Here is a 14033-nt window from a genome sequence, read left to right as displayed (position 1 = left end):
AACAGTGGAGAGGACCACTGCATTAATGCTGTACATTCAGACACCTAAAGAAAGATATATGATTGTACTATAAGGAGATATTTTGCTGAACATACTAAACTGATGTCTCCATTAGTCTAGGTGGTTCCAAAAGTGGCCCTTGCATTATATTGGAATGAAACAAAAATACAAACCATAAATATACATTATTCTCCAAGCATATTTGGCACCATATTTGAGCATAGAATACAAGTACAACTTACAATATAACTTTTGTAATAATATGGAGGTAATATAGCATTTTGGCACAACACATGGATAAGTATTTATGTAAAGGACCGATTACATATGAATCCAACCCGTATGTATACTATACTTACTGAACAACTTTTCCAGTTTGAAGCTAAAAAGCTACCTCTGCAGGAGGGATTCTTCCTATAATGAACATGGTCAGAATCAACTCCCGCAGAACCAAACCCTGTCTATAACCATCAGAGGACCAAACAACACCCTATTCACTGACTGATGTCCAGAGGCCAAATACTACCCATTATAACAACTAAAGCACCCTTTCTCAGAGGAAAATTATATCAGTGGTCCTCAACCTCTGGTCCGAGGACCTGCACCGATCTCTGGGATGCTGCTGACTGGTCCCTCAGATTGTTAGCTGACAAGAATGTAGCCAGTTCTCAAGTGCCTTCAAGGACCATAGCAGCTTACCAGTTCTTGGTACAAGAGGGACCATCGTTTTCGGGTCCCAGTGGCATAAAAAAGGTTGAGAAACTGAGTTAAATTACACAGAATTACTGTAGGAACCTTTAAAGAGTCATTTTGAGGAATGTAAACACAACCCCTTCATATTGTGTTTTTTAACCCACAGTTAACCTAGAAGAATGGGGTGCCATGGTTGGTATTATGTGGCAGAGCTTTTGTTGTTGCACCATATAAGCAATTCAACCAATATATGTTACTTTAAGGGGGTTTCCAGACCTGTCTTAAACCATCTCATTAAAACAAAAACTAGGTATCACTAATAATATATTCAACAATAACAATATGCGTATAGTAACATCAATATATTGAATTGTTCAACATTATGATATTATATGTATAAATTCTAATGAATATATTTATATATAGGCATCTGCTTGTGTTATACAGAAGCAGTGCGAGGTATGACATAATAATAATGCTATCTTTATTTATACTCCTCCAAACAAATGCAAATAAATGCGTTCGCCATTGGTCTATGAGGTAAGACAATCACGAACTGTGATACTGAATATGAATTGAACCCTCCCATGCACAGAGAGGTTTCAATACAGGTCAAGACTGGTTTCAAAACAGGCCTGTGAAAACCCTGACGCAAGTCCAGAGGGGGAAGACTATTGGGGTAAATCAGCACCCCCTGGTGGACATGCATAGAACCTACAGATATATTTCAGTTCTAAAGGATTTCCTCTGATTTAGCATTTTGGTCAGCGTCATTGTGGGGCTTCATGAATAATAACACCACCTAGGCTAAGAGGATTCACTGTCACCCACAGGTTAATGGAATTTATGTAGAGTTACATCAAACATAAATTAATGATTTTCAACCCCTATGGTCCAATGGAAAAGTATACCATCACATTCACTTGTTTTCACTTCGAGGCTACATCCCTCTTTATCCTTCCACTTTAACCTCTTCAACTAACGCTCAACTGTCTGTGCTAAAATCTGCATCGATCGCCACACATTTGTTTTACATCGGAAAAACAAAGCTGAGAGCAGCAAAACTACATACAAATGTACCGTACTGTAATATGGACAGAAAACAAGGAACACACCATTCCTTCAGTTCATTGAACCTGTATTAACCTCCATCTATGGTGGGGCACAGTACTATGTGTTGAGATGTGAGCTACTGTACTGAGCATATCCTGGGGGAGAAGCTCTTCCAGGTTGGTGTATTTACCAATGACAGAAATACACTTGTTGTATGCCTCAGGCTTTGACTGGCAAGCTGCCTTATAACACCCTGATAACTCCACTGTATCTTCCACAGATGTACCGAACCACCAATCCCGTAACCCTCGACCCCTAAAGAGAAACAAGAAATGCAACACTAACAAGTATATGTAAAAGTATATGCCTGGATCCAAGAAATGCAGGCAATGTCCACCATTACAGGTGGTTTAACTCACTAACAAGTGTAACAACGAACAAGAGCCCTCCAGCAGCTCAATGAAAGGAGAGAGCACGTCAACACTAACAGGCCAATAAAAGATAGCCGGCATGCAATTTGCGCAAAAAGGCAAACAAATGCCCATATTCTTATTCATAACATAACTCCACGTTTGTCTATGCAAATGTACTCAACAATGGCATTGAGAAGCTCACGACATCCACAATCAAAATCACTGGCGTTGAGATCGGAAACAAGAAAAAAGGCGAATACCCTGCTACACCAAGCCAAGCTCTACTTCTACGATAAGCAGTGGGTCCATTTTATACACTGACAGGGAAAAGGTTCATATCCCCCTTTTTACTATCCTCTAACCGTAGCGGCTAACAGCTACAATTCATTCTCTCCGAGACCAAATCAAGTCTTATGAAAAACAAAGAGAGAAAAAGATGCCCTCTAACCCAATTCAACCACCACATATCCCCATTTCAATGCCACAGGTTCTGTCCTACGCAATATTGAGACTATATTCTGGAGTTACTTTTCCATGGATACAAATAATACAGAGCTAAAGTGGGGTTCAAGCACCATGAGGAATCAAAATGTAGAGCTACAACAGAATTGCTCTGCAAAGGACCGCCTTGTACAACAGTGCAACAGCCTCCTGAGCTGGGCAAACTGGAGCCGCATGCAGCACACAGTAGAAAGCATGTCAGTCTCCCTACTACTGGAGGGGACTGAAATAGGCCCGAATGGATCCCAAATGGACCCAAATGCAGCTGAAATGGTGACCAAAAGCAGCCAAAACGGAGCCTGAATGGCCACAGTGCTGCTCAGTTGCCTTGCACTTCCACTTCAAAGTGTGCATCTAGAGGCCTGTGAGATCCACGGTGGCCTTGATGAAGATGATGTCATCGCGGATGTAGGAGTTCTTGGCGTCAAGCTTTGAGAGCGGGCAGAACAGCGGGCAGCCGCTGGCGATGTTCATCTCGCTCACAGGCCTCTGGAAGGAGGAGGAAGTGATGTCAGGCCGGAAGGCGTCGATGATGTGCTCCCTGCTACTCTGGTCCAGCAGCATCAGAGTCACCTGGTGAGTGAGTGAGTGAGTGAGTGAGTGAGTGAGTGAGTGAGTGAGTGAGTGAGTGAGTGAGTGAGTGAGTGAGTGAGTGAGTGAGTGAGTGAGTGAGTGAGTGAGTGAGTGAGTGAGAGAGTGAGAGAGTGAGAGAGAGAGAGAGAGAGAGAGAGAGAGAGATAATATTCCACATAAGCAAGTCTGATTTATACATCACAAATCTTCATGCAAAATCTAAATGTATTGTACATTTTCAAACCAATTTGAAGATTTAGAAATTACAAGATTGACGTGAATTTCAACATACAGTATGTAAAAAATATGATCAAATCTGTGCATTTTATAAACGAGTCCCCCGGTCCTTACCTTCTGGTTGAAGGGCCATTTCAGCAGAGCATCACTCAATCCCCTCATCACCACAAAGAACAGAGACAGGTGGCTGCCACGCCCTGTCCCGTCCCCATTCAGGTAGATCCGCAGACACATCTTATAGCCGTATTTACTGGTGTAGAATGCTGTTGACGAAAAATACATACACTACCGTTCAAAAGTTTGGGGTCACTTAGAAAAGCAATTTTTCTGTCCATTAAAATAACATCAAATTGATCAGAAATACAGTGTAGACATTGTTAATGTTGTAAATAGCTATTGTAGCTGGAAACGGCTGATTTTTTTATGGAATATCTACATAGGCGTACAGAGGCCCATTATCAGCAACCATCAGTCCTGTGTTCCAATGGCACGTTGTGTTTGCTAATCCAAGTTTATCATTTTAAAAGGCTAACTGATCATTAGAAAACCCTTTTGCAATTATGTTAGCACAGCTGAAAACTGTTGTGCTGATTAAAGAAGCAATAAAACTGGCCTTCTTGAGACTAGTTGAGTATCTGGAGCATCAGCAATTGTGGGTTCGATTATAGGCTCAAAATGGCCAGAAACAAATAACTTTCTTCTGAAACTCGTCAGTCTATTCTTGTTCTGAGAAATGAAGGCTACTCTATGTGAGAAATTGCCAAGAAACTGAAGATCTCGTACAACGCTGTGTACTACTCCCTTCACAGAACAGCGCAAACTGGCTCTAACCAGAATAGAAAGAGGAGTGGGAGGCCCCGGTGCACAACTGAACAAGAGGACAAATAGATTAGAGTGTCTAGTTTGAGAAACAGACGCCTCACAGGTCCTCAACTGGCAGCTTCATTAAATAGTACCCGCAAAACACCAGTCTCAACATCAACAGTGAAGAGGCGACTCCGGGATGCTGACCTTCTAGGCAGAGTTGCAAAGAAAAAGCCATATCTCAGACTGGCCAATAAAAAGAAAAGATTAAGATGGGCAGTCTGAGATATGGCTTTTTCTTTGCAACTCTGCCTAGAAGGTCAGCATCCCGGAGTCGCCTCTTCACTGTTGAAGTTGAGACTGGTGTTTTGCGGGTACTACAGTGAGGGAAAAAAGTATTTGATCCCCAGCTGATTTTGTACATTTGCCCACTGACAAAGAAATGATCAGTCTATAATTTTAATGGTCGGTTTATTTGAACCGTGAGAGACAGAATAACAACAAAAAAATCCAGAAAAACGCATTTGTCAAAAATGTTATGAATTGATTTGCATTTTAATGAGGGAAATAAGTATTTGACCCCCTCTCAACCAGAAAGATTTCTGGCTCCAAGGTGTCTTTTATACAGGTAACGAGCTGAGATTAGGAGCACACTCTTAAAGGGAGTGCTCCTAATCTCAGTTTGTTACCTGTATAAAAGACACCTGTCCACAGAAGCAATCAATCAATCAGATTCCAAACTCTCCACCATGGCCAAGACCAAAGAGCTCTCCAAGGATGTCAGGGACAAGATTGTAGACCTACACAAGGCTGGAATGGGTTACAAGACCATCGCCAAGCAGCTTGGTGAGAAGGTGACAACAGTTGGTGCGATTATTCGCAAATGGAAGAAACACAAAAGAATGTCAATCTCCCTCGGCCTGGGGCTCCATGCAAGATCTCACCTTGTGGAGTTGCAATGATCATGAGAACGGTGAGGAATCAGCCCAGAACTACACGGGAGGATCTTGTCAATGATCTCAAGGCAGCTGGGACCATAGTCACCACGAAAACAATTGGTAACACACTACGCCGTGAAGGACTGAAATCCTGCAGCGCCCGCAAGGTCCCCCTGCTCAAGAAAGCACATATACAGGCCCGGCTGAAGTTTGCCAATGAACATCTGAATGATTCAGATGAGAACTGGGTGAAAGTGTTGTGGTCAGATGAGACCAAAATCGAGCTCTTTGGCATCAACTCAACTCGCCGTGTTTGGAGGAGGAGGAATGCTGCCTATGACCCCAAGAACACCATCCCCACTGTCAAACATGGAGGTGGAAACATTATGCTTTGGGGGTGTTTTTCTGCTAAGGGGACAGGACAACTTCACCGCATCAAAGGGACGATGGACGGCGCCATGTACCGTCAAATCTTGGGTGAGAACCTCCAACCCTCAACCAGGGCATTGAAAATGGGTTGTGGATGGGTATTCCAGCATGACAATGACCCAAAACACACGGCCAAGGCAACAAAGGAGTGGCTCAAGAAGAAGCACATTAAGGTCCTGGAGTGGCCTAGCCAGTCTCCAGACCTTAATCCCATAGAAAAACTGTGGAGGGAGCTGAAGGTTCAAGTTGCCAAACGTCAGGCTCGAAACCTTAATGACTTGGAGAAGATCTGCAAAGAGGAGTGGGACAAAATCCCTCCTGAGATGTGTGCAAACCTGGTGGCCAACTACAAGAAACGTCTGACCTCTGTGATTGCCAACAAGGGTTTTGCCACCAAGTACTAAGTCATGTTTTGCAGAGGGGTCAAATACTTATTTCCCTCATTAAAATGCAAATTAATTTATAACATTTTTAACATGCGTTTTTCTGGATTTTTGTTGTTGTTATTCTGTCTCTCACTGTACTACGGAACAATGTAGTCTCAAATTGGACTCAGGTTGTTCTGGCTTCAGTCTTGACTCTGTCTCAAAGCCCCTTTGGTCTCAGTCTTAACTCGGACTGGAATAGCTCTGGTCTCGCTTCAGGTGGTCTACAGCACTGGTTCCGGGAGTTACCTGGTGAGAACATGGCAGGGGCTCGGCCAGCGATGGCGTCCTGTCTCTTTTTGGTGAAGTCAGAGATCCTCCAGACGAAGACGCCGTCGAATGTGGTGGCCGACATCTCCCTAAGCCTGCCCTCCATCTCCGCTACCGTCAGGTCCTTCAGCCCAACCGTCCTCTCCAGCTGCCGCACCTGAGACACGCGCACACACACACACACCAATGTGCTAGCTTCTATGAATTCAAAACACTCTGAATCTCCAGCTTTATACCCCATTATACAACGGGTGGTTTGGAATTCCCATTGTTAGAGCCTCTCCTGCCCATGATATATGAGACAACATACACATGGCCACTTTCATATAAAGTTTACGTCGTTACCTAGCAACCCACTACCACTACTACAACTACTAATCTTAGCACCTATAACTCGTCATTGATGATTTTAAAGTTACTTTTGATTTGTTTTATCTACTAATGTTTAATGAATGGTGCCAACAAGAAGAGGAGGAGGAGGATATTAAAGAAATGAAACAAGAGGAAGAGCATAGAAAAGGAGAGAAATTAAGAAGTTAACTACATCAAGACAAACCAACTGGGCAGTGAAGTGCTTTCTGGAATGGCTGTCAGAAAAGGGGATAAACATCGATATGGCAACTGTTTCAAAACAGGAGATGGGTAATATTCTCCGGAGTTTCTACGCCACCTACTGAATAAGGTGTGGTTTGATTTGCAGTTGCACTTTGGCCGAAAAGGCAATGAAGGAAATCACAAACTGAAGCCAAACTAATTCGTAATAAAAGAAGACAAAAATGAAGAAACCAAGAACCACAAAAATCCAATGGAAATAGACAGAGAGAATCGTTGTGGCTGCATGTATGAGAACCTACGGGAACGAGCTCTGCCCCGGGGAAAATTGCATAAATAAATAGCTGTCGATGCTGCGACCATCCGAAAAACAATGTCATTGTGGTTTCTATTCTGATCTGCTGTATCAATGTCTTTGCTACAATGTTTCAGCGCTGTTTTCAGATCCATGGACAGCGCCCCTATACAATGTTTCGATCTGGCATCCAATTTTCGTATGCATAGACCAGACGTGCATTGTTTTCAGAAAACAAGGTTCTGGAAGTACTACTTAAGTAGTTTTTGGGGGTATCTGTACTTTACTATTTATATTTTTGGCAACTTTTACTTTTACTTCACTACATTCCTAAAGACAATAATGTACTTTTTACTCCATACATTTTCCCTGACACCCAAAAGTACTTGTTACATTTTGACAGGAAAATGGTCCAATTCACACACTTATCAAGAGAGCATCCCTGGTCATCCCTACTGCCTCTGATCTGGCGGACTCACTAAACACAAATGCTTCGTTTGTAAATTATGTCTGAGTGTTGGAGTGCGCCCCTGGCTATCCGTCAATAAAAAAATACAAGAAAATTGTGCTGTCTGGTTTGCTTAATATAAGGAATTTGAAATGATTTATACTTTTATACTTTTGATACCTAAGTACATTTTAGCAATTCCATTTACTTTTGATACTTAAGTACATTTAAAATCAAATACTTTTAGACTTTTACTCAAGTAGTATTTTACTGGGTGACTTTCACTTTTACTTGAGTCATTTTCTATTAAGGTATCTTTACTTTTACTAAAGTATGACAATTTAGTACATTTTACACCGCTGTGTACGCCCCTAGGCTTCGCTTCGTGGCTATGCCCATATTACAGCCATGATAAAAATGTCATAACACATGACCGCTCATGTATTATTGCTTAAGTGAGTAATGCCATTGAATTTAAAGTGGCACTCCAGTCACCTTTTAACCATATGTAACACCTGATTTACTTAACAAAAGGCACATCTCAATAGGTGGTCCAGGTAAGTCATGACATAGCACAACTGAGGGGGTGGGCCTGTTTTGCTCTCTCTTGCTCCTCTTTGGTTCATCAAGTAAGGGGGAGGCTGATTACATCACGGATTCATATCAGACCAACTCCTTGAATGCCCTACTCTTTGAAGTTTGCAGTTATGTAAAAAAAAAAAAGTTTTTACCCTTTAGTGTGTGTACTTTACTGTATTTATACTTGAGCTATCGCTTTTCAACAGTAAAAGTAAAACAATCGCTGGAGGACGTCTTTAAATATTGGAAAGGGGCTCTATAAATCAAATGACAATTTCATTTCTGCTTCAGGGTCTTCCTTCCTACCTTGTTGCTCAGGGCATCAATCTTATCCTGGTCCAGGCGATGCTGTCTGTTACCTGCCTCCATGGTGGTGGTGAAGCGTTCTACCTCTCGGTTCAACACACACACCACATTCTCAAACGTCCCCACCTTCACCTCCAGGTCGGTGCACCTGCGTCCCAGCTCCGCCACCTTGGTCTTCTCACTGTGGAGCTGCAGCTCCAGGGCCGCCCCCACCGAGCTGGGCAGGGGGGTGAAGGAGGTGGACACGGTCAGTGTTGTTGCCGGGGTGGGAGGTGGAGGCAGGGGAAGAGCCGGGGCAGGAGGCCCGGGGAGGCCTAAGGAGGAGGAAGAGGAGGAGGTGGCCCCCTGCACGGTAGGCCCGATAGAAGTGGTGCTGAGCTGGGAGACGCGGGCTTCCAGCTCCCTAAGGGAATGGTGGAGGTCCAGGAGCTTGTGTCCGGCTTGCTCCAGTCCATGTGGCTGCAGGCCCTCCATGCTCACCTTCAGGGATAGAGAGGGGGAACATAAGTAAACACCAAGAAAATAACCACTCCCTCAACGTCAACAAAACAAAGGAGCTGATTGTAGACTAGGAGACAGAAGATACTGTGTATTTAAATACTGTATTCTCGACAAAGCTCATTCTAATACTTTTACTACTGTACGTTGCATTTTAGTTACACTGTTTATATGCACCACATATTTATTTATATACTGGATTCTAAACATTGCTCACTCTAATATATATACTGCTGTACATACCATTTTTAGTATATCTTGGGTGAATTAATCCGGTGTACATATGTATAGATTGCATTTGGATTATTGTTACAGTGCTGTTTGGGTTGTTAATTAGATTTGTTCCGATGTTTCTTGATTTATTATTATTTTTTAGTGTAATTATTTGTGTACTTTATTGACATTTTACTGCATTGTTAGGAGCTAGTAACATCAGCATTTTGCTGCACCCGCTATAACATCTGCTAAACTGTGTATGCGACCAATAAACTTTGATTTGATTTGACGAGGCAAGTAACGCTAACGCTAATGTAACTGCTAAGTAAATGCTTATGCAACCAACCATAATTTAGCGTAATAGGTGTGTACACTGCTATTCACCAATTAAAAAGCTGTATAAACGACATTTCCGCTGCACTACATCCATGCTCACCCTCACCTTCATACCCATAATGTAGTGTAGCAGCAGGTTGAGGTGTTCGTATGCGCAGGCCCTCTCGTGGTCGTGGATCCTCTCCTTCTCCACCTGCACAGAGAGCGAGGGAGAGGACAGCTGTTTTAACAGAAGCACTTTAACCAGGTATTAACTAAGAAATAACATGGTAAAATGGTAATTACACAGTAACAACCTTGTTTGTTTCATTAGGATTGATTGAAACCATAGCTCTGAAGAGATAATAATGCTACTTACTGACATATCACACCCAACAACATGGAATCTGCATGGCGTTCTGAATTTGCTGCAGAACTTAATGTGGTCCACATACTAGGGAAATAGCCAAAGACGAAAAAATACACAATGATTTGACAAGTTCTACAGCCATTTCAAACATCACCCTTCTTAAAATAGTGTGGCTTATTTTCTCTCAATATTGTGCTTCCTTTCCTGTCATGCATTTTCCAAATGGATTCAGTCACAAGTTCCCAATAATAATATCAAATCGGCTATATTGTGTGTGTTGAACATTTAAGAACTCACCTTCTCCCTGGGGATTTTCTTCTTGGCACAGCCTTCACAGATCATGGGGTACTTTGGGCAGATCTCGTCGTGGGCCTAAAAAGGACATGTTTTTGTATAGCTTTTTACACAAATTGATGCTACTACTCCTTGCAATCTTGACGCGATCATAAACCAGCCATTTGAGAGATTTCACCACCAACAGATGGATGGATGTTCTCTCAGAGCCTGCATAATTTCTCACCTTGATGTTTTTGAAATGGAATGGTTCCTTGCAGTACTTGCAGTTGAGGGTTCTCTCGGGGCACTCTCGCTCGTTGTGGCGTTCCTGTTCGTTGAAGCGGATCCGCTCTTTACAGGAGGGGCAGGGGATGATCATGTACTCACACTTCTCCTCGTGGCTCAACTGTAAGAGACCGAAAATTAAGTTTGGATTATTTTGACTTTAGTATACGTTCATAAGCGTATAACCAAGGATCTTCAGTCAAACTGATTGAGCAAAGCAAAACCCAGACATACACTACAGTACTGAGATGCATTGCTTACAAGCATTTCTGGCACATTGGTGGTGCTCCTTCTTTTCAATAATGCCTGTCTGTCTAAATGCATCGTTTAAATGATGAAAAGGTTGATAATCAGTCTAAAAAACACCCAACTAACCTCGTATTCTTTAATATTGCCTTTCCAAGTGCAGCCTTCGTTGATGCAGACAGCAGAGAGGTTTTCGACCTCTCTTCGAGCTGCGTTGTCAGGAAAAGCCTGCAGAAGTGAGAGCAAACAAAAATGGAGGCTTTTGCTGTTACAGTTAATCTGTTCTGTTTTCCGAACGCATCATTTATGATTGCGAGGTGTGTGTGTGTGTGCGTGTGTGTGAGAGAGATAAGTGCACACGCTCCAAATAACATGGACGCACTGGCACTACCTTTAAATTATACAACACAAAGAGAATCTACTGTACACACGGATAACACCATTTAGACATTACTTCTGAATGACAGGGCTTTTATAAAACCAGTGTAAACAACGTCCAATTCAAAAGTTGAATGACATCACCAGTATTTAAAGGATACATTTTGATCATACTTTTTCTTTGAGACGATAAACTGACTCTGTAATAAAAGACTGTGAAGAAGAAGCTCCTTCACCAGAGATTGAGATCTTTTAAATACAGTGCATTCAAAAAGTATTCAGACCCCTTTACTTTTTCCACATTTTGTTATGTTACAGCCTTATTCTAAAATGGATTAAATAGTTTCCCCCCCCCCTCATCAATCTACAAACAATAACCCATAATGACGAAGCAAAAACAGTTTTTTAGAAATTTGCATATTTATTACAAATAAAAAACGGAAATATAACATTTACATAAGTATTCATACCCTTTACTCAGTACTTTGTTAAAGCACCTTTGGCAGTACCTTTGGCAGCCTTGAGTCTTCTTGGGTATGACGCTACAAGCTTGGCACACTTGCATTTGGGGAGTTTCTCCATTAATCTCTGCAGATCCTCTCAAGCTCTGTCAGGTTAGATGGGGAGCGTTGCTGCACAGCTATTTTCAGGTCTCTCCAGAGATGTTCGATCAGGTTCAAGTCCGGGCTCTGGCTGGGCCACTCAAGGACATTCAGAGACTTGTTCCGAAGCCACTCCTGCGTTGTCTTGGCTGTGTGCTTAGGGTCGTTGTCCGGTTGGAAGGTGAACCTTCACCCCAGTCTGAGGTCCTGAGTGCTCTGGAGCAGGTTTTCATCAAGGATCTCTCTGTACTTTGCTACGTTCATCTTTCCCTCGATCCTGACTAGTCTCCCAGTCCCTGCCGCTGAAAAACATCCCCACAGCATGATGCTGCCACCACCGTGCTTCACCGTAGGGATGGTGCCAGGTTTCCCCCAGACGTGACACTTGGCATTTAGGCCAAAGAGTTCAATCTTGGTTTCATCAGACCAGAGAATCTTGTTTCTCATGTTCTGAGAGTCTTTAGGTGCCTTTTGGCAAACTCCAAGCGGGCTGTCATGTGCCTTTTACTGAGGAGTGGCTTCCGTCTGGCCACTCTACCATAAAGGCCTGATTGGTGGAGCGCTGCAGAGATGGTTGTCCTTCTGGATGGTCCCCCGTTCTCCACAGAGGAACTCTAGAGCTCGGTCAGAGTGACCATCGGGTTCTTGGTCACGGATTTCTCAGTTTGGCCAGGCGACCAGCTCTAGGAAGAGTCTTGGTGGTTCCAAACTTCTTCCATTTAAGAATGATGGCCACTGTGTTCTTGGGGACTTCAATGCTGCAGACATTTTGTGGTACCCTTCCCCAGATCTGTGCCTCGACACAATCCTGTCTCGGAGCTCTATGGACAATTCCTTCGACCTTGTGGCTTGGTTTTTGCTCTGACATGCACTGTCAACTGTGGGACCTTAAATAGACAGGTGTGTGCCTTTCCAAATCATGTCCAATCAATTGAATTTACCACAGGTGGACTCCAATCAAGTTGTAGAAACATCTCAAGGATGATCAATGGAAACAGGATGCACCTGAGCTCAATTTCAAGTCTCATAGCAAAGGGTCTGAATACTTATGAAAATAAAGTATTTATGTTTTTTATTTTTAATACATTTGCAAAAAATTCTAAAAACCTGTTTTCGCTTTTTCATTATGGGGTACTGTGTGTAGATTGATGAGGATTATTATTTTTTAAATCCATTTTAGAATAAGGTTGTAACGTAACAAAATGTGGAAAATTTCAAGGGGTCTGACTACTCTCTGAATGCACTGTATGTATTCAAGAAGAAGTGTGCCTATATGTTCACAAAGACCAACATTGTTGACACTTACACAGCCTTGTTTTAGAATCGACGTCAGCTCTTCAAAAATGTCCTCTTTGATACAAGCATTGCATTTCTGAGGTCCATCTCTGCAATGGGAATATGATGTCGACAAACATTACAAAATAACAGTACAGTGTGTCATATTGTCAAATGTTTCATATACACTGAGTGTACAAAACATTAACAACACCTTCCTAACATTGAGTTGCCCCCCTCCCCTCTTTTGCCCTCAGAACATCCTCAATTCGTCGGGGCATGGATTCTACAAGGTGTCGAAAGCGTTCCACAGGGATGCTGGCCCATGTTGACTCCATTGCTTCCCACAATTGTGTCAAGTTGGCTGGATGTCCTTCTGGTGGTGGACCATTCTTGATACACACGGGAAACTGTTGTGCGGGAAAATCCCAGTAGCATTGCAGTTCTTGACACAAACCGGTGCGCCTGGCACCTACTACCATACCCCGTTCAAAGGCACTTAAATATTTTGTCTTGCCCATTGACCCTCTGATGGCACACATACACAATCCATGTCTCAAGGCCTAAAAATCCTTATTTAACCCGTCTCCTCCGCTTCATCTACACTGATTAAAGTGGATTTAACAAGTGACATCAATAAGGGATCATAGCTTTTACCTGGATTCACCTGGTCAGTCTATGTCATGGAAAGAGCAGGTGTTAATGTTTTGTACACTCAGTGTATTCATCAAGCATCATATCTTGGGGGGCATTTCAATAGTCTAAAGTTGATTTCTTATGTTTTACCAGACCAGCACATACACAATACAGGGAAAGGAGACAATAAAGACAATTGTATACAATTGAGATACACTCTTCGAACTCCTACCTGACAGTCATATTGAAGCAGTAGGAACAGAAGCGGTGTCCACACTGGGCTTGGAAGGGCCTCCGCAGCAGGTTGTGACAGCAGTTACACAGGTGCTTATCCTCCAGCTTATTGGCCAGGATCTTCTTGGGGAAGCCGGGTTTGTTGCTCTCCATGGACGATGGAGGGGATGGTTCTTGCGTGGCCAT

General features: G+C 42.8%; 1 protein-coding gene across 1 annotated transcript; it reads right to left on the bottom strand.

Annotated features, from left to right (window-relative positions):
• Window positions 1-3014: 3014 nt before the first annotated feature.
• On the bottom strand, window positions 3015-14033 carry LOC311099535 (TNF receptor-associated factor 2-like; the record flags this gene model as incomplete). Its single annotated transcript, XM_084140236.1, has 11 exons — window positions 3015-3233; window positions 3585-3733; window positions 6316-6493; window positions 8517-8996; window positions 9673-9759; window positions 9925-9999; window positions 10213-10287; window positions 10436-10597; window positions 10852-10950; window positions 13009-13087; window positions 13846-14033. The coding sequence occupies 11 exons, from the start codon at window positions 14031-14033 to the stop codon at window positions 3015-3017; spliced, it is 1791 nt and encodes a 596-aa protein (XP_083996362.1).

This window comes from Coregonus lavaretus (assembly GCF_964263955.1).
Source record: "Coregonus lavaretus genome assembly, chromosome: 24".
NCBI classification, from domain to species: Eukaryota; Metazoa; Chordata; class Actinopteri; order Salmoniformes; family Salmonidae; genus Coregonus; species Coregonus lavaretus.
The sequence above is the reverse complement of the archived record's forward strand: the minus strand, read 5'-3'. Positions and strand labels throughout refer to the sequence as shown.